Here is a 22001-nt window from a genome sequence, read left to right as displayed (position 1 = left end):
GCCTTTTTAGAAAGTTTCATGTCTTTAGTAAACACAGCCTGATTTGATTTTTGTTTGTACATTTAGTTTAAGAATTTTGGAAGGATTACTTGTGTATGTTTAAAGACAGTGGTTCCAAACACATATACATCCAAAGATAACATACTATCTCAGTCACCATCTATAGCATGTGTAACTGTTGTGTACAATCAGCGTGAACTTTGGCCCCTTTAGTCTCCAAGATGGACCTGTGGGTAGGGTTTGGCTTCATACAAATCTTCTAATAGCATTACAAACTGCACTTCAAATTAGTTCCTCTAAAAGGTTCTGACAATGGGAGAAAGGATTATAGAAAACTAGTAGATGAGGCACGTAGTTGAACAGGCAAAGTCATTTTGTGTTATTACATTTATAGGAAAGTTCAAAAAATGAAATATATGTCATAGAATTTTTTACTAATGTGCTTGCAAAAGGCAAGTTAAATAAAAGTTTGAAATCTATCTATCTATCTAATTTGCTAAGACATACCCATGGCTAATCCCATGCGTGGAAGTTCTCGCGAGAGTTCACGAGCAGCTGCTGACAAAAAAAAGGGCAGGAATGGCAGCGGCTGGCTGGCCAAAGAAGGCAGAGGCATGTGGGTGGGTGAGGAAGAAGGTGGCGGGGGCGGGCAGGAAAAAAAGTGGTGGAGAAGTGGGGGGAGAAAGTGGCAGCGGTGAACTAGCGTCACACATGTTCTGCACCTGGCCCAGCTAGTTGGTATGATTTCAACTTCAAAAAGTATTCATTTTATTGAATAATGACCATCTTTGGTAAGTTTGAATCATAGTAAGTTTAAATCCAAGAAATATCTGTTGCTTTTCTTGGGAACAATGTCATTTTGGAATTATTGATATGATTGATTGTTAAAAATCTGTTGAGAACAGTAATAGTTAAAATAAATTTATATTCAGAATTGCTTCTTTTAAAAATACATTTTAAACTATTGCCAAGCATTTTCCAGTGTAAAATGTAGTGCATTCAGCTTATTTAAATGGCAGAATTGTGTATGCAAAACTTGGTATCTGTTGATCATCAGGAAGTTTGACTTTATTTTGCACAAAGTATTCTAACTATATATCACTCGTTGTCCCCACCCTCCACCCCTTAGGGAGAATGGAGTTTGGGAATAGGATTTCCTCCATGAGCCAATATCACGGGGAAAGCAGAAAGGAGTAGATTGCAGATGAGTTGTCTCTGTTAGCAATCTTCATCCTACTTTATTATTATTGTGGAACTCGGATATTCTCAAATGAAAATAACCCTGCAAAGTTAGTCAGTTCTTAAAATGAAGGACATAAAATGACTGTACTCCTTGGTAACCTTTGCTTGGTTCTCAGTACTTTAATATGCTCATTGTGGGAACAAAACAATGACTCCTAACTTTTTAAGTTAAGGGGATGGTGCCATAGGTTCACTGGTATCATGCGTGCTTCACATGTAGAAAGTTTCTGATTAGGTCCCTGCCATTATCAGGTAGATAAGAAACTCTGGAGACCAGACCAAACACACAAATCTCAATTGCTCATCAGCAGAAATACAGAGAAATAAGGAAAACATTAGTTGCTTTATAGTGCTTAACAGGACTACAATAGTGTGTAGATTTGTATCTAACACAGTAGGATCAAAACAGAAGCGCGTACACACACACACACACACACACACACACACACACACACACGAAAACAACTGCACAAGCCACAAGTAAAGCACAGAGCAGCTACAAAAGGCTGCTTCTGTGGAGAGTAAATGCATTCTGATGTCACCAGGGCAGCTCACTCTGCCTGATTATTTAAAAAATGAATACTACTAACAATAAATAACAACAACAACAACAACAACGAACTCTGAGCCAGAATGGTGCAGTAATTAGTGTGCTGGACTATACTGGGGAAATCCAAGTTCAAATCCCCATTCCCCATGAAATTCACTGGGTGACTCTGGGACAATTACTTATCTCTCAGCATAGCCTTCTTCATAGGGCTGTTGGGAGGAGAAATGTAACCATGTGTACCACTTTGGACTTCTTTGGACTTCTTAGAGGAAGTACAGGCTAAATGTGTAAAAGTAAATAAATCTATATAAGTCACAGGTAAAGCAAGGACCAGCTACTAAAGTGGAGGACAAATGCATTCTGAAGTTACAAGGACAGCTCTGCTTGCCTATTGCTCATACATAAAAAATAGAAAAACCACAGGTTTTTCAATGATGCTTGCTGCAGCCATCCACAGTTCTCATGTAAACAGCCACTTCTATGCAAATTTAGGCTTCTGTGATTGTTGTGGTCTCATCATCACTTCTTTTGAGCGTGATTTGTTCTTAGGGATGTGCAAAAAATTTCGGGCACAGAACGATCTGTGCCCAAAACAAACAATTTCGGGTGATTCGGGGCCGAACCGAATCACCCCCGATGTCCCCCGAATTTTTTCGGACACGAGCCGAATCACCCGAATTTCGGGCAAAAAAAATTTGGGTGATTCGGTTCATGGTTGATTTTTGGCGATTTTTTAAAGTTTTAGTGACTTTGGGGCAGTTCGGGGGCATATCATGGGATCTGGGCAAAAGGAGTGGGGTGGGGTGGTAGTGCCTAATGGGTGCAGGCTACCACCCCAATTTCAGGGGGATTGGGCAAAGGGCTGATTTTTGGTAAATTTCTGAAAATTTCATGTCTTTGGGGCAGATTGGGGCATATTGGGTCAGAAAGTGGGGCCTGGGGCAGAATAGTGGTGTGGGTTGGTAGTGCCTAATGGGTGCAGGCTACCACCCCAATTTCAGGGGGTTTGGGCAAAGGGGTGATTTTTTGAGAATTTTTGAAGTTTTGGTGACTTTGGGGCAGTTTGGGGGCAGAAAGTGGATCTGCCCCAAAAGAGTGGGGTGGGGTGGTAGTGCCTAATGGGTGGAGGCTACCACACCAATTTCAGGGGGATTGGGCAGAGGGCTGATTTTTTGAGAATTTTTGAAGTTTGGGTGTCTTTGGGGCAGATTGGGGGCAGAAAGTGGATCTGCCCCAAAGGAGTGGGGTGGGCTGCTAGATAGTGTCTAATGGGTGGAGGCTACCACCCATCCCCAATTTAAGAGTGATTGGGCAGGGGGTGAATTTTGGTGAATTTATTTGTATGAGGTTTGTCTTCATAAGGTGAAGTGTGCTAAATTGATTACTTCCTCATATTATTCATAGTAAAGGAAAGTGTGAAAAAGTGAAAGTGGGGTCATGAGAGTTGTTTAATTGAAAAAAATCTCATTTGCTATGATAGAATGAGAATTCACACCTCAGAAGTTTTTTCTGAGGTGTGAATTCTCATTCTATCATAGCAAATGAGATTTTTTTCAATTAAACAACTCTCATGACCCCACTTTCACTTTTTCACACTTTCCTTTACTATGAATAATATGAGGAAGTAATCACTTTAGCACACTTCACCTTATGAAGACAAACCTCATACAAATAAATTCACCATAATTCACCCCTCTGCCCAATCACTCTTAAATTGGGGATGGGTGGTAGCCTCCAGCCATCAGGCACTATCTACCAGCCCACCCCACTCCTTTGGGGCAGATCCACTTTCTGCCCCCAATCTGCCCCAAAGACACCCAAACTTCAAAAATTCTCAAAAAATCAGCCCTCTGCCCAATCCCCCTGAAATTGGTGTGGTAGCCTCCACCCATTAGGCACTACCACCCCACCCCACTCTTTTGGGGCAGATCCACTTTCTGCCCCCAAACTGCCCCAAAGTCACCAAAACTTCAAAAATTCTCAAAAAATCACCCCTTTGTCCAAACCCCCTGAAATTGGGGTGGTAGCCTGCACCCATTAGGCACTACCACCCCACCCCACTATTCTGCCCCAGCCCCCACTTTCTGCCCCAATATGCCCCAATCTGCCCCAAAGACATGAAATTTTCAGAAATTTACCAAAAATCAGCCCTTTGCCCAATCCCCCTGAAATTGGGGTGGTAGCCTGCACTCATTAGGCTCTACCACCCCACCCCACTCCTTTTGCCCAAATCCCATGCTATGCCCCCGAACTGCCCCAAAGTCACTAAAACTTTAAAAATTCACAAAAAATCAGGACTTTGCCCAATCCCCCTGAAATTGGGGTGGTAGACTCTACCCATTGGGCACTACCACCCCACCCCAAAATTTTGCCCCTGGGCCCCTTTTTACCCCCCGAATCGATTCGGATTCAGATTCAGATTAAATCCGAATCCGAACCGAATCAAGGGTGATTCGGGTGACCCAGATTCGGGCACAAAACAGAACGGGGGTGATTCGGCTCGGGTCCGAGCCGAATCACCCGAAAATCCGAATTGCACACCCCTATTTGTTCTATTGTGGGTCATAAAATCACTTGACAAGGCATCAGGGAACATAGAAGGAATCCCAGCAGGAAGACAGGAGTATGCTTCTGCCTCATTAAACCTGGCTCTTACATTGTATTAAAGGAGCCACTTCCACATGGCTGCTTCAATGACATTTCCACCCCAGATGTCTTGTGGAAGGGACTTGCAACTTGGCAATTTTTCATGCCAGTGTTAACCTCCTGCGAAGTATGTTGGTGGATATGGGAAAGGTGTAGACTGAGAAACAGAGCAGATTCATTTTAAGGTCGCTTGCTTGCTTGCTTGCTTGCTTGCTTTATGCATTCAATTTCTACCCTGCATTTTGACCTACAGGATCTAAAAATGGCTACCTTTCATTTATATTCAAAATTAAAACCATCAACCTAAACAACGTAAAAGTAGAAGATGACAGTAGCTGTTTTATCATTGGCTTGCTTCATTGCCTTCAGACCTTCAAATCAAACCTTTGATCAGTCAAGCAGGCAAGGTATCCTCCAAGATGTTTTGTCATCAGATTCACAAAGATGCTCTCCACGTGCATTAACAAAGACGTTCTCAAATTCCATAATTGTTTTTGTTATTCATGTGATTGAGATTTCCTCTGGCTGGGCTGTCCTTGCTTATTTTCATTGCCCAGGACTTCATAGGTACCCAATCCTGAAAATTCCCCCTCATAGCCAACACTCTGCTGACTGCAACATATTTTCAAGTTCCAGGAGAATGGGTGAGGCCAACTCAACTGAGGTGAAGCTCAAGCTGCCCACTAACAGTAGAACAAGCAGGCCTTAGTTTTTGTCTCTTCAGCAAGACAGCATCGTCTTTTCAAGGTCTAGGGGTTGATCAGGGCCAGGCCTGAGGTGAATATGTTGAGAAAGTCTTAAATGACACTCCCCTAAATTATTTGTCTTAAACAGGTATAAAACTATTGTTATGTTGCAAACAATGTTTTATGGTTGTAATCTAGAAGACCTTACAGATACATTTGGGGATGCGGCTGCAGCTCAGTAGTGGAACATCTGTGTTGCATACAGAGGGGTCCTAGGTTCAATCCCTGCCATCTTCATGAAAGACAGTTACTGAGAGCCGCTGCCTCTCCATGTAGACAGTTACTGAGCGAGGACCAATGGTCTGACTCTGTATAAGACAACTTCCTATGACCCTTGCTGATCTCTGACTTCTGCCTTTTCCCATTAGGATCATTGTGCTCGCTCACCATCGATAAAGCTTTTCCTGAAGATGAGGGCCAGTACAAATGCATAGCTGAGAATACTGCAGGAAAATCCGAATGTGCTTGCAATGTATTGGTGGAAGGTAAGTAGACGGATCTGAGCTGGAAAACTACTGAAAAACTACCGACCTTTCTTGACCTTGTTTATGCCAAGTTCCAGGAGTCTTCAGTCTGATTCTGATTTGTTATAGCTATATGGAAAGTGGCAGAGGTGTGTCTAGGGAAAATAGCGCCTAGGGCAACCACTGAAATTGCGCCCCTGTCCAAACATCTGACACCCATCTCTCAGATAACTTTACCATAATATCAGTTCAAAAATACAAGTTCAGACACTTTCAGGAGAAACAGGTTGTAAGCAACACACACATGCATACACACACACACACACACACACCCATGTGGCACATATGTGCCAGTCATCTTCCCAAGGAAATGCAGCACATCCATGTGCTGGGCATGCCTCCATAGAGCTAAACAGTGAAAGCTCTCTTTAGCAAATGTTCTGCCGCCTCAGCACACCTCACTACAGGTTGCTGCCTCCAAGAAATTCAGGGGTGGGTTTTTTCCTGTCCAAACAGCTTTTGCCTTAAAGGGAGACGGTTGCAATGGGAAATCCTAGGGGCCCTAAACAATCTTAAATTATCCAGCAGCTTATAATAGGCTTGGATCCCTCAGCCTGATCAGGAAGAAGGTGGAAGTTGCAACTAGCCACAGAACAGCAAAACTGTGTGATATTCAGGGTGGTTTTTTTGGTTTTTTTAAAAAGAACCACACAAGTTAAAGGCAGGCACTTTCCAAGTTTGAAATCCCACAAACCTTGCTTGACAAATATTCAGATAAAGATAGAGCTCTGTATAGAGAATTAAACAGCATGCAAGTGAATATTTCTATTTTATTCCTTGCTTCCCCCCCTCCCCCCACCCTTCAGTTTTGCCAGCTTACAAGGTATTAAACCAGCATTGTCTTTTTAAGGGATTTTTGTCCACTTACTTTTGTGCCATTTATATCTGTTTTTTAAATGCTTGGGTCCCTTGCCAACAACTTTGTATTCTTCTGACTCCCTAGATCAGGGAAAAATCTAGACTTGGGTCTTGCAGAGGCCATTTGAGCATGTGCGGTGGCCATTTTTGTTTTCAGAAGCCTTTTTTAATTTTTAAAAAATGGCCGCCACACATGCTCAAATGGTCCCTGCGAGGTCCTATGCCTTGCCAGGCCTCGCAGAGGACTTTTGAGCATGTGCGGCGACCTCCAAAATGTCCACAGCACTGATCTTTGTAGGCCCAAACAGGCCTGAAAATTAGCCCGAGACAGGCTGCGGCTGTGATCTAAGAGGCTGGTGGGGGAAGGGAAACCTTTGCAGGACACACACACACAAACACAGCCATGGCCCTTAGGAAGCCCGCTGAAGGAGCTACAGGTTAAAAAAAATAATTATTATTTTTTAAACCCGTGAATTGGGGAGGGGGTGGGCAGCATGGCATTAGCGCCCCCCAGTAGTGCCTAGGGCACGTGCCCTGGCTGCCCCCCAATTTTCACCTATGGAAAGTGGTGCCCCCCATTCTTCTCTCCTACATTCCTTCCATGAACATGTTTTATTTTATTTTATTTATTTTTGCATTTTTATACCGCCTTTCGTTAAAATATAGCCCCAAGGCGGTTTACAAAAGTTAAAAACATACAATAAAAACACAATAAAAACAACATGCTTAGAGTATAAAAACATATAAAAACAAGCATAAAACAATACAACAAATAAAAACACCCAGAAGCAGCAGTAAAAACGATTATGTAAAAGCCTGGGTAAAAAGCCAAGTCTTTACAAGCTTTCTAAAAGCCATGATGGAGTCTGAGGAACGAATGGCCACTGGGAGAGCATTCCAGAGTCTGGGGGCAGCAACAGAGAAGGCCCTGTCCCAAGTGCACGACAGCTGGGCCTCTCTCATTGTCGGCACCCGGAGCAGGGCCCCCTCAGATGTCCTCGTCAAGCGGGCAGCAACCCTTGGGAGCAGGCGGTCCCTCAAATACCCCGGGCCCAAACCGTTTAGGGCTTTAAAGGTCAAAACCAGCACCTTGAATTGGACCCGGAAACGAACCGGCAGCCAGTGCAGCTCTTTCAAAATGGGGGTGATATGTTCCCAACGGGCAGCTCTGGATAAAACCCTCGCTGCCGCATTTTGCACTAGCTGCAGTTTCCGGATATTCTTCAAGGGCAGCCCCACGTAGAGCACGTTACAGTAATCCAGCCGTGACGTGACTAAGGCGTGGGTAACCGTGGCCAGATCTGCCTTCTCGAGAAAGGGACGCAGCTGGCGCACCAGCCGAAGCCGTGCAAAGGCACCCCTGGCCACCGCCTCCACCTGAGCCTCCAAAAGCAGAGCCAGGTCCAGTAGTACCCCCAAGCTGCGTACTTGCTCCTTCAAGGGGAGTGCAACCCCATCCAGAACTGGTAAAATCTCCTCATCCCGATTGGCTCTCCTACTGACCAACAGTACCTCCGTCTTATCCGGATTCAATTTCAGTTTGTTAGCCCACATCCAACCCATCACGGCCTCCAGCCCCCGATTCAGGACATCCACCGCCTCCCTAGGATCAGATGACAAGGAGAGATAGAGCTGAGTGTCATCCGCATATTGCTGACAACTCAGTCCAAATCCCCGGATGACCTCTCCCAGCGGCTTCATGTAGATGTTAAACAGCATGGGGGACAAGACCGAACCCTGCGGGACCCCACAGGCCAACGGCCACGGGGCCGAGCAGTAGTCCCCCAGCACCACCTTCTGGACCCTCCCTTCAAGAAAGGACCGGAACCACTGCAACGCAGTGCCTCCGATTCCCATACTCGAGAGGCGGCCCAGAAGGATACCATGGTCGATGGTATCGAACGCCGCCGAGAGGTCCAGCAGAACCAACAGGGACGCACTCCCCCTGTCTAGTTCCCGGCGTAGGTCATCCACTAGAGCGACCAAGGCAGTCTCAGTCCCATACCCGGGGCGGAAGCCAGATTGAAAAGGGTCCAGATAATCCGTATCATCCAAGACCCTCTGCAGCTGGGACGCCACCACACGCTCTATCACCTTGCCCAAAAAGGGAAGGTTAGACACAGGTCTATAGCTGTCCAGGCTGGAGGGATCAAGGGAGGGCTTTTTTAATAGAGGTCTTACCACCGCCTCCTTGAGGCACGATGGCATCCTGCCCTCCCTTAATGAAGCATTAACGATCACCTCCAGCCATCTGCCTGTTCCCTCCCTGGTAGCTTTTATTAGCCATGAAGGGCAAGGGTCAAGAGCGCACGAAGTCGCCCGCACACTGCCCAGGATCTTGTCCACATCCTCAGGCCGCACCAACTGAAAAGAATCCAACACAACGGGACCAGATGGTACCAAAGGCACGTCTGCCGGAACTGCCAAAACTCTGGAGTCCAGGTCAGCATGGATGCAAGCGACTTTATCTGCAAAGCGACAGGCAAACCGATCACAAAGAGCTGTAGATGGCTCTTCCCCCATTGTCCGGGGGGATGTGTGGAGCAATGTTTTCACCACACGAAACAGCTCTGTTTGCCTGCACTGAGCAGACGCAATGGAGGCGGAGAAAAAACGTTTCTTCGCCGCCCCCACCGCCACGGCGTAGTCCCTAAAATGGGTTCTAGCCCGTGTTCGATCGGATTCGTGACGACTCTTCCTCCAGCGTTGCTCCAGCCGTCGTCCGAGTTGCTTCATCGCCCTAAGCTCCGAGGAAAACCAAGGAGCCGAACGGGCTCCACCAAGCCGGAGAGGGCGCTTGGGGGCAACCGTGTCAACAGCCCGGGCCATCTCTCCATTCCAGAGAGCAACCAAGGCGTCGACAGGGTCACCAGCTCTGGACACTGGAAACTCCCCGAGGGCTGTCTGAAATCCAAACGGATCCATAAGCCTCCGGGGGCGGACCATCTTAATCGGCCCACCACCCCTGCAGAGGGCAGACGGAGCAGTCAAACTAAACCCCACCAGGTGATGATCTGTCCATGACAAGGGAGTGGTCTCAAATTCCCCCACCTCCAGATCATTTATTTCCCGGTCGGCAAAAACCAGATCCAGAGTGTGTCCCGCCACGTGGGTAGGGCCCGATACCAATTGAGACAGGCCCATGGTTGCCATGGAGGCCATGAAATCCTGAGCCGCCCCCACTAGGGGGGCCTCAGCGTGGACATTGAAATCCCCCAAAACAATAAGCCTGGGGGAACCCAAGGCCACCTCCGAGACCACCCCCGCCAGCTCAGGTAGGGAGACTGAAGTGCAGCGGGGTGGTCGGTACACCAACAGAATCCCCAGCCTATCTCGGAGGCCCACCCTCAAGGACAAACACTCGAAATTCTGAGATTGCCTGACCGGGCACCTGGAAACGGGGAGGGTCTCTCGAAAGATGACTGCAACACCTCCTCCCCGACCCTCGAGGCGGGGCTGCTGCACGATCTGGAAACCTGGAGGACAAAGCTGAGAGAGACCGACCCCGCCCAGCGCATCCAACCAGGTCTCCGTCACACATACCAGGTCAGCACGCTCATCCACAATCAGATCGTGGATGAGAGATGTTTTTGCGTTAACTGACCTGGCATTCAGCAGCAGCACCCTAATCCTCGAAGGAGTGATCTCAGAGCTCCCTAGGGTCAGAGGATTGGGAGAAGGGCCGGAAAAAGGAACAGGCCTCAATTGCCTGGACCGTTTTCCCCTGTAACGGCCTGCCCAACTCCCACCGCCATACCTCCCTCTGCCCGCTACCTGTGATATTGCTGCCCCCACTCCAGACCCACTTTTTTGCTCCCCCAGACACATCTCCCCAGACTAACCCACCACGGCTTCTTGGCTTAATTAAAAACAAAACAAAACCAGGCTTGCGTAGTCTCCTGCTGACTTCTTAATTGTGAGAAGACGGCTCTTCAGGGCGGAAGGAGAGAGATCTTCTGGGCCTCAGTCAGCTTGCCCCACGGCAGAGAGCCACAAGGACGAGAGCCCTTGTGCTCTCGCCCTTCGGCTCGCGCCAAGAGGCTCGCGCCCTTGGGCTAGCCTGCCCTATATAGCAGCAGCAGCAGCAGCCAAAGCCCCAGCAGCAGCCCAAGGAGATGTTACACACACCTGAGGAAAGGTGGGGCAGGGGCAAAGACAGCAGTCAGTCAGTGCCCCACCCAAGCTGTTCTCCTTCTGTCTTCTTCCCCCCGAATTATATGTTGTAATTCAGTATCCAAAGCAAACAGTGAACCAGCCGCATGGAACTAAGCACTGTGTCCATTTTGCTGTGTGTCAGCTAAGACCTTCCACACTAGGCAGCCAAAGCATTGCTTCTGAAGTGATTTGGAAAAATCCTTGTGTGCTGTTATCAGCCATTTATGTAGTACAGCTGTGATGGATTCTGTGTCACTTGAAAGCGACACATGCACAGCCCTCTTGGGGACTCATGAGCCAAAAGGGCAGGTTGTCAGTGAAGTAAATGAAGCTGATACTTCTCATGCACTTGTTCTGAGTCTGTATTGCTAAGCAGGTACTAGGGCAAAACTTGTGAAAAGGTAGCGTGCAGTGCTAGAGGTCCCCACATTGTCTTGCTGGCAAAGCAGCATGTACTCCGCACAGCTTAATCTATGATGACTTTCCTAACAGCACAGACTTGATTCAGTGTACATGTGGCTTCTGGAGGTAGTTTGAGCTCATACAGAACATCCCAAAAGCCCTGTGTAGATGTGTCTTAGTTCCCTGTGTCCATTTTATTTATTTTTATTGCATGTAATTTATATCCCATCCTTTCTCCAAGGAGCTCAGGGCAGTATAAATCATTGCTTCCCAATACTCCCTAATTTAAACTTACAATGTTGGGTTAAGCTGAGAGATGGTGACTGCACCTAGTAGGGATGTGCAAATTGATTTGAATTTGAATCAGTTGGACTCGAATCTGGCCAATTTGAGTGATTTGAATTCTAATTGAATCAGCCCAATCCAAATCGATATGAATCTATTCGACCTGTATGGGGGGGGGGAGGGGGTGAGCCTCCTTTCAGCCTTTAAAAGAAAGAAAGAGGCCCCAGGAAATTACCTTTACAGTGCAGAGCCTGCCGTGACCTGAGCTACCATCCCTCAGTGGCCAGCTGGCCACTGCCTTTAAAAACATGAGGTGCCTTTGAACACCCCCCGAGAGTGCTAACTACAGAGCTCACAGTAGCAGGGAGGCAGCAAATGGCCCGCCGTCCCTCCGCTCAGCGCGCCGGCTGGCCCGCTCACACCAGGCCAACCCTTTAAATGGTTTCTGAAATTGCGCAGGGGAGGCCATTTAAAGGTATCGCCCAGTGTTCTTTTAGCTAGAACTCCCATGTTTTTGAGCAAAAACACTGGTGTTCTAGTGGGGGGAAATTATCCCTTCAAATGACCTCCCCACATGTGCCCAGAGGCTATTTAAGAAAATGGCTTTCTTTAAGAAAGAAAATATTTCTTCCATAGTCTTCCACTTTTTAAAAGTTTCTTGCAGATGAATATTCAACACAGAAGACCAGCTGGATGCTTATTTACAAGTTGTATGTATGCACTAATATATATTCAGGGGTCAAAAAACCTGCCAGGTTAAGGCTATCTCAATCTGGCTCAAGCTCCACAAAGCCAGAAAATCTGAACCTAAGCCTGGTGACCTAAGAGATGTGTCACATGTTGTGCAGTGTCATAAATTGTGCACGCTTACAACTTGCCCTCTGTGCACCCACCCTTTTCCTTGGTCTTTGAGGCTCAAAGCAAGATGGGGAGGATGGAGTGCCTGGCACTAGCGAAGATGCCCCATGTAGTCCTGGTCCTGTACTGCCTTATGAAGCATCCAAGCCTTACTGCAGAGGTTTTCAAACCTGGGTTGCCAGATGTTGTTGGACTACAACTCCCATCATGGCTGTGGTGAAGGGAGTTATAGCCCACTAACATCTGGCAACCCAAGTTGGTCAACCTCTGCCTTACTGTATTCGACATGAAAAACCATTACGTTATGTTCTACGGGAAAAACCCAGATCCAGAAGGAAGAAACTTGTACTAAACATCATTCAGTCCAAAGTTCCTAGGGCTGGCCAATTTAATCCACCCATGGAATGCAAGAGCAAGCCCCTCTGCCTGTGGTACCATGTGACCCCCTTCACTTGCCAGAGCATGTTTCTGCATTTGTGCTGTATGCATTTGTGTTTTGTGTGTGCATGTGTTTCTTGAATGTTTGTGCACTTGTGTGTTTGTGTTGCATGTCTGTATATCTTGATATTGCACACAATATTGTATTGCATGTGTTTGTGTTGTGCATGTGTGCACATTTATGTGTTGCATACATGTGTCATACTTTATTTATGGTCTTTGACCAAAAAAGAAATAAAAATCTTTACATAGTTAAAAGGAAAAATATTAATAGAAAGTCAGTTACACATAAATGGCTAGCAGCTTTTGATTAATAATAATTACACGTAAAAATAAAATAATGGCATTGGTAAGGCGTAAATGTATAGGCATAATTTAAAATTAACAGTAAGGAACCCAAAGCTGTATGCTATTCTTTTGAAGTTCTTAATCTGGTGACCACATAACAGAATTTAGCCACAACGTATGAAATAGTTGCATCTTTATCTGCTAATAAATATGCGACAACAAGATCCTCCGGTTGTCCCCTCATATTATTTAACAGTGGGCTGATTAATTGAGATCTCAAGTTTTGGTATATTGAACACTTCAAAAGTATGTGGGCCATGGTTTCGATCGCCTCTCCACAGGGGCATTTCCGTTCTTCATATAATAGCTTCAAATACTTTCCATACAGCACAGCAGATGGGAAAGCATTGAACCTAGCCCTGGAGAAGGCCCATCTGAATTTACTCAAAGTGATCGTAAATAAATACGTTGCTGGGGCAAGATCCGTCTTAGCATATACTTGTTTATAAAAAGATGGTAAACAAGCCTTCTCTTCCTGGATGTCTATATCAACCAATCTCTGTAGTACTAGAATGCGGGCTGTGTTCTCACCGCTCTCTAATAATAGAGTGGGTGATAGGCCGCATTGGCAAAGTTTATCTATCGTTTTGTTAGACCAAGATGCCTGAGGCTCAGCCGCAAGAAGCTTTGGAATTAGCCCTAACGGATGCAGATGAAGTTTAAGCCAATAAAATATCCTTAGGAGCCAAGCCCTGGTTTCCAATTTCAGTATGCCCGCCTCCATGCGTATCACTGAATTGGAAACGCAGTTGGGTACACCAAATATAGTTCTTAAAAAACTGGTTTGAATTTTTTCCAAATCTTTAAAGTTGGTGTACGGTCCCAATTGTGTCCCGTAAAGGAGTTGGAGAATCACTTTGGCCTTATAAAGTTTAATGGCAGCAGGAATGTAGTTCTCTCCTTGGGACCAGAAGAATTTTAGAATGGCTATAATACTGTGTTTGGCCGTATCAACTACCGATCTAATATGGCCCATTTTATAGCCGTTGAATTGAAACACTATCCCAAGGTATTTGATTTGCTTTACTTGGTCTACATTGTGATCTTCAATTGACCAGTTAAAATTCTGATATTTAGAACTAAAGCGAAGAATTTTTGTCTTAGAATAGTTTATTACTAATTGTTCCTTCTTGCAATGGCTTACTAAAACACCCAAAGCTCTTTTTAAACCTATTCTAGTTTGTGATAGAATTACAGCGTCATCGGCATACACGAGTATAGACAGATGTTTGTCTGCCAGTTTAGGTGCATGTATGTCCGAACCTTGCAGCTGCTGGATTAAGCTGTTCACATAAAAGTTGAATAGGAAGGGAGCTAAGATACAACCCTTTCTAACTCCTCTATTTATGGGTATCTTCCTTGAAAGTTGACCCGTAGAATTAAGCCGTATACAGAGGGTTGAGTTCTCATATAGTTTATATATTAATAACAATAGTCTTTTGTCAATTGAAGTTTTAGATAACTTGGCCCAAAGAATTCCTCTAGATATAGAGTCAAAAGCCATTCGGAAGTCGATGAAGGCTGCATAGAGGGGTGTTTTCCTCTTATGCACGTATCTTTCTATTAAGTGTTGTAATACGGTGCAGTGATCCATTACTGACCTACCAGCAGTAAACCCTGCCTGTTCCGGTTCTATAATGCCCTCCTGATCCATCCACTCACACAGCTTGATACATAAGTGCTTTGCATACAATTTACTTATTACGCTGAGCAAACTTATCGGTTTATAATTGCCTGGGTCAATTATAATTTATAATTGCCTGGGTCGTCCCGCGTTCCTTTTTTGTGTATTGGGACAACAATGGCAAGACCCCAATCTTCAGGCATGTGAGCCGTTCGATCTATATATGTAAATAGTTCTGCCAAAATAGGGGCCCACCAGTCTGTATTAGACAGCAAGAGATCAGGGGGGATATAATCATAACCAGGCGATTTCCCTCTCTTCAGCTGTGCAATTAAACATTTTATTTCATGGATTGTGACTGGGGGCCAGAGAGGTAAGGATGTCGGTGAAATCTCTAGCAGTGGGAGTGATGGTGGTTCATTATAAAGTGCCATAAAATAGGTCTCCAATTGTGCAGCCGAGATTGGAGATTGTATATTGGGGCGTATAGAGGCTGAGGTTAGCCGCCAGAAGCCGGCCAAATCATTATTTTTTACAGCGTTTATAACAGCTGCCCAATGTTCTTTCATGGCAGCATTTTGCTTGAATCTTAAGAGAGATTTATACTCTTTTTTGCGCTGTAACATTTCATGCCTCAATTGTAGAGAAGAGTTATGTTTAAGACCTTTTGATAACTTTACTAGGGCTCTTTTACTGCTACGCACTCCTGATCGAACCATTTTTTGTTGCTTTTTGGGAGCTGTCTGGCATCCTTCGAGTGTGATTTAGTCAATAATGGTCTAAGTTGGTGGATTACAACTTTGTAATTTGCAAATGTATTATCATCGCATACTGTTAATTGCTCAGTAAGCGCATCAGGATTACAATTCAGATTCCCCAGATACAGCACTAAAAGCTCACGTATCCTCATTCCATTTTCAGAGGTACACCAATAATTAATTATCTGCGCTGAATGTTGTGACCATTTAATTCTCTGGACACCTATAGCCATCTCTGTATTACTGCACGCACACACAGTGTTTGACGGTGTTTTTATTTCTGTATTGAGTGGTTGTGTCCTGTGCGTGTGTGTGTGCTTATATGTGCTCTGTGTGTGTGTTTGTGCACGTTTGTTTTGCTGATGTGTGTGGGTGTTTGCAGTGTATGTGTGTTTATGCTGTATGTGTGTGCATGTGTATTTGTGTGGCATGGGTGTGTATGAGCATTTGTACATTTATATTTTGGACATGTGTGTGGGTGTTTGCATGTGTCTCTGTATTGGTATTGTGTGTGTGACTGCATTTTTTTGTTTTGTGCAAGATTGTGTTGCACACATGTTTGTGCATTTGTGTTGCGTGTGTTTGTATTGTATGCATGTATTTGTATGTTACATGTGTGTGTTACATGTTTGTGCTGCATGTATGCATTGCATTGTGCATTAGTGCATTGTTTTTCTCTGAGTATTTGTGCCTGTGCCTGTGTGTGTTGCATGAGTGTGTTTCTGTGTATGTAGTATGGTTATGTTTTTGTCAGCGTGTGTGTGTGTTTCTGTGCATGCATTTTCAAAGTTATTCCATGTGCACGCGCGCACACACACACACACACACACACACACACACACACACACACCAAACTATCAGCACTTCATCCCCAGGGCTTTTACCTCCCACCTGGCTTTCTCCACCTGTACCTTCCACGCCCCCCACATTTCCTAGGAGTTCACATGCCATAACTCACAGAATAGGCATTGCACCTGCAATAGAATGCAATGGCTGGCTCCCCCACCAGTCTCAGATGACTGGCAAAATGTGTCAGCATTCTGGCTTCATAATCAAAACAGTCACACTCTACATAACTTCACCAGCACTTGCTAGCCATAGGCATTAGTGGAGCAGGAAAACCCTTTTAACTTCTGAACCACTGTTCAAAACTTCACCAAACCATTAAAAGACACTCTTCCTAGACAAGCCTGACACAGTACATCAGTGATTTTCACCAAAATTTGAAAGAAATATATGCTGCACTGTCCTAAAGATTGGAGAAAAAAGGACAAAACTGTCACTTGTCATCACTTTTTAATTTGCTGTAGCTGTGGCAATTTTAATCAGATCTTCTTGAAATTAGGCACACTTGTACAACCCTCTCAAGTAGATCATATGCACCCAGTTTCAAGTTACTAGCTCTACAGTTGTCCTATTTATAAGCAATAGAATGTTGAGGCTTGGAATGGCGGAACCTTTTTTTTTTTTTTTTTGAGGTGGGGGGAGCTGCTTGCCTTAACGAAAGGGGCACTCCCCTGCCCCTTTGACAAGCATAATTCTTTACTCATGGCCTGATTTGGTCCTGCATCGTGCAAGATGTCAGGGCCCTTCCCCCTTAACTAATAGTAAGCAGGATCTCCCTGACTTACCTAAGCCTATGCTTATTCTGTATAAACAATCGACATCTGTATTTAAGACAGACACACTACTGTTGGGAGAGGACTGGAATTCTTAACATTTTCAATAGTAAATTGTCCAATGATGTTGATGGCTATATGCAAGAAATATGATGCCTTTGCAATAAAGCAAATGCTATTTGGGGTCATCTTAGCAGAAAAGTTGTGTAACACAGTGTTATTATGGTGTAGCGTTCTGGCCTCAGCTGGAGTGTTTGGAGTATAGGTGATGAGTTTATTCTCACCTTACTCTCTGGGTGAATGATTAAGAGCATAATAAGAGCCCTGCTTTGGATCAGGCCAATCGTCAATTTAGTCCAACATTCTGCTTCCCCCTGTGGCCAGTGAGGGATTTCCGAGAAACCCATAAGCAGGGCTGAAAGGCAGTAGCCCTCTCTAGCTCCCCAGCAACTGGTATTCAGTGGCATACTGCCTCTGAACATGGAGGTTCCACATAACCATCGTGACTAATACACATTGCTAGACCTGTCTTCCAGGATTTTTTCTAATCTCATTGAAAAGCCCTTTGAGTATGTGGCCATCTTGTGCAAGTGAGTTCCGTAAATTAATTATTTGTTATTTGAAGAAGTCCTCTCTTATGTCTGTCTTGAATTTATCATCAATCTGTTTCATCGGATGAGCCCGAGTGCTGGTATGATCTGAAAGGGAGACAGCCCTTATTTGCTTTCTTTGCACCATACTTACTTTTATAAACCTCTATGATATTCCCCTTAGTCATCCTTTTCTAAATAAAGCTAAAAATTCCCCAAAGCATTAGCTTTTCTATATACCTAAATATCAAATCTCCTACTACCAAGAAACCCCACCCAATGCCCTTGAGCAGGCCTGCTTAACTTAGGCTCCCCCCAGCTGTTTTTGGACTACAGCTCCCACAATCCCCAGCTACAGTGTCCGATTGCCAGGGATTATGGGAGTTGTAGGCCAACATCTGTAGGAGGGCTGAAGTTGAGCAGGCCCACCCTTGAGACATGACAGATGCAATCCTAAACAGACTTAATAGGGATTAAGCCCCATTGAACACATTGTGGTTTATTACTGAGTAAACATACATAGGATAGGGATGTGCAAAACATTTTGACATAAAAACATTTCAACTCAAAAGACGCTGTTTTGAGTGTCTGGAGCTCAAAATAAAACACCCTTTAAATACACTTCCTGTTTTGAGCTTAGAACAAAACAACCCCGTTTCCATTCAAAACATTTCTACATTTCGGGCATCATTTTGGAAGCCTGTGTTTCCCTTGCTGATTGGTTTTCTGATTGGCTTGTGATCTCCTTGCTTCTTAGTTGGCTTGTTATCATACAGATCAAGTGTTGTCAGAAGCAACTGTGCCCCCATTGGCACATTTACCGTGTGCTTTTCATACGGTACTGTGCTTTTCAAGGCAGGGTTGCAAAATGCATTGCAAATTGCAATTGAAAACCCCCTATAGAGGTTTGGGGAAAAGGTTAAAGATTTGTTAAAAATCAGGTCCTATGGCGGATTTTGAGGAAAGATTAGAAAATTGTTCAAAATTGCCTGCTTTGCTCATTTCCTTTCTGGGCTGGGTGGTAGGTAGCACCCATCATGCCCTACCACCCAACCAACTTTGGACCCTCTAGGAGCCACCCATGGGGAACAATGGGGTGTTTCCCCAATGTCTTTATGGTCGTAACACTTGAAATGTTTTATCTGTTTGGTGCACATCCCTAGCATAGGATTGTGCTATGAGTCTGGTTTGTGGGAAACTGTTTGGACATGGCTGAAGACAGAAATGATTCCTTGATGAAAAGTTATGGAGTCGCTTTGCTCATTATCTCAGCTGTCTTATCATAAATCTGGCATTCCCATCTATTTTGTTATGGGACATTGAGCAGTTATGTGCTGCTCCGAGGGCTTTGATGGCATTTTGGTTCTTGCATCCAATGAAACATTGGGTGAATTAAGTAGTCACGGGCTGCCCTCATGTTCATTCTCTTGCTGCCCTCGTGTTCATTCTCTTGCACCTTATTACATAGTCCTTCAGACATCTGCAGATCATTCCTGAGGTGAAATCTTGGCAAAGGACATTAGGCAAGATCCTGGCTGTTGTGACGTGTGCTACAGGATCCTTAATGTCCATATAAGGCAGGCACATAATTAGAACAAAGCAGCTCTCTTTCAACTGCTTGACCAGCTTATACAGAATTTCTCTTGTACATCAGCCTTCTAGAGCAACTTGAGAGATACAGTAGTCTCTGTATGTATTTCTTACCCACAGTAATGTCAGGAAAGTGCCTGCTTTGCTCGGTTATGATGAGCTGAGAGATGGTTAGGTTGAGAGACGGTGACTGGGCTACGGTCACCTATTGAGTTTTGATACCAAATGGGTGTCTCCCCTGACCATTAGGCAGTTATGGAGATTTCCTAAAACCAGATAGGTGGTTGTTCATCCTACACAGAGGCAAGAATTCAAGCACTCCTGGAAAAGTATCTACCAGCCAATATTAAATGTTGCTCCTAGTATGAACCCTCTACTTCCCTTTGCAGTTGGTTCTTTGTGTAAGTGTTCTCCCAGTCCTCCCAGTTTCCCTAATATTTAACCTTATATATATATATTTGGTTCTTGCATCCAATGAAACATTGGGTGAATTAAGTAGTCACGGGCTGTCCTGTTAAATATTTAATATTTAACCTTAATTGTAAACCGCCCTGAGCCATTTTGGAAGGGCGGTATATAAATCAAACAAACAAACAAACAAACAAAAAATAAAACCTACCAGTTCAGAGACTGAATACAGCACATACTTAAAAGCACACCATTTTATTTTGGATTTATTCCGCTAGAATACCCTAAAACTCCAAAGCACTATATGTACTGAAAAATTAGGCAGGCGGTACCCATTGTTATAGTACAACTTCTCTGATAGTGTGTACATTTGGGCAGCTTAACCACTTATTACGTACACTACACACTGAGACGCCTGCATTATTCTGCCAAATTAGTTTTAAGTGTCCCTCTTATAGTAAGTGTTTTTGTTCTGCTTCTTACACTTGGTTTCCTTTTTAAAATCTCCTAAGCTTGGAATATAGCATTTGCCCCAATTTAATAGGATCAAAAGACTTAGCAGTACCAATAGTATAGAATAGGACTGTGCACTTTGGAAAATGTCAGAGTTCCATTTTGGAATTCCCAGCCCCCACCACAAGGAGGCAGCTCCTCATGGTGCAACTGCCTCAGTTAGTTAGGGTGGTAGTGGGGGCTCTTTAGAAGCTGTCCAGCACTGGCGTGGGGAAAGCAGGACAGCTGCAGCGCTCCATGGGAGCATCTGGGGGCAGGCAGGCAGGCGAGGAATGATGACGTGGAAGCTCATCACTTGATTCTTCAGTTTCTTTCCATAATCCAGCCCTTGTGTTGATGTGGCTGTGGGAAACCACCAGTGTCTTATGTCACAGACCTGATGGTTGGAGGTTTTTTTGTTTTGTTTTTAATGAATGAAAACTGTTTTACGAGAGAGATGCCTTTTGTTGTTGTTGTCCCTGTCACACATTATGTTCAGTGCACAAACAGTAGTACACTTCCTATCCATACCTTGCATTTGAGTGGGTCTGTACCCAGGTTCACTTTTTTAAATGGACACACACACAAAATATATATACATGTGTATAGATAGCTGTATGCATGTACAACGTAACGTTGGAATAGCGCTAGAGTTGCTTCTGGTTAAACAAGTTTCTGAAACAATACAAAAGCGTTTTTACCAAATGGAATGAGTGTGTACACTATGAGGAACATTCCCTTCAGTTCTCTGGAAACACTATGGTCTGTCTTCTGCTTTAATTAGCATCTAGTCTGGTACTATCTACCATTGTGTTCAAAGACAACCAGCTCTTTCAACTTCAGCTCAGTGGTGTTATATTTCCCCTAACTCATTTCCTTTGTACCTACTCCAGTCTATTGCTGTGTTTTTAAAGCACAGAGCTCTCCAGTTAAGGTTTAGCCAGAGTGGAACCATATTCCCTTCTTCTTCTAAAGTATTAAGATTATCCATTGATGCTTTATAGAATTCTGAGCATAACATCTCCTGGGCAGCAGAGAAAGCTATTTTTATTCTTTCCTTCGGAATTTAGCCTGGTCAAACAATTATGTGCAATAAAGCTTGTTTAAACATCACACAAGCCAACAATTTCCATCTGCTTTCCAGTCGAATCAGAATCAAATTAAAGGCAAATCAGGGTTCCCCTATCACTGCAGTCTTTGTTCCTTAGCTCTACATAATTGCTTTGGTTCTTAACTGTCCTTCTCCCCCCTCCCCCTGTTTGTCTTGTTTTAGAGTCTTTAAAGCCAACGGAAAAGAAGAGCAAAAAGCCAAAGAGTTCACTCCCAACTGTGCTTGCAACAGAGAGTAAGTGGTATTGCTTTGACTCCTGCTTTTCCCCCCTTCTGACTTTGCATAGGTGATTTGGGAAGCATGTAACTCCCAAATGGCTTGTCATCATTGAGATTAAAGTTGTAGGCCTGTTTGAAGATGAAAAGAAGGCTGCTGCTTAAATAGTGGGAAAAACTGTACTCTCATTGTACTATGCATATTTGTACAGGTGGCTGATGTCATCACCTGCACTGACCTCAGTACATTTAAACATCTCTGCCCACATGCTTCTTCCTGTTGGTGTGTTTACATATCACCCAAGCAATTAACCTCACAACAGGCCTGGTGTAATTTATGGTGTTCCATCCCCCCCACTATAGATTAAATTGGATAGAATTGGACATAGGGAAGGTTCTGACAATTTCCATATCAGCAGAACAGTATCTATGTCAAAAGTAAAATGGCATCCTTACTCAGATCAAAATATATTTTAGTTCAGCATATTTTATTAAAATTACTTTTTTCACGTATTAAATTTTGCTTCTTAATTTCTTCTGCC

The 22001-nt window shown here is 44.4% G+C and overlaps 1 protein-coding gene across 6 annotated transcripts in view; it reads left to right on the top strand.

The window, feature by feature from the left end:
• MYLK (myosin light chain kinase) overlaps positions 1–22001 on the top strand; it is a 359252-nt gene that overhangs the window by 238688 nt on the left and 98563 nt on the right. For all 6 annotated transcript variants that reach the window (XM_053251749.1, XM_053251736.1, XM_053251728.1 and 3 more), the window contains 2 exons: positions 5553–5669; positions 21407–21478. In XM_053251749.1, coding sequence (XP_053107724.1) covers positions 5553–5669; positions 21407–21478 — 189 coding nt within the window. The remainder of the gene's footprint in view (positions 1–5552; positions 5670–21406; positions 21479–22001) is intronic.

This window comes from Hemicordylus capensis, chromosome 1, assembly GCF_027244095.1.
Source record: "Hemicordylus capensis ecotype Gifberg chromosome 1, rHemCap1.1.pri, whole genome shotgun sequence".
In the NCBI taxonomy this organism is placed as follows: Eukaryota; Metazoa; Chordata; class Lepidosauria; order Squamata; family Cordylidae; genus Hemicordylus; species Hemicordylus capensis.
The sequence above is the reverse complement of the archived record's forward strand: the minus strand, read 5'-3'. Positions and strand labels throughout refer to the sequence as shown.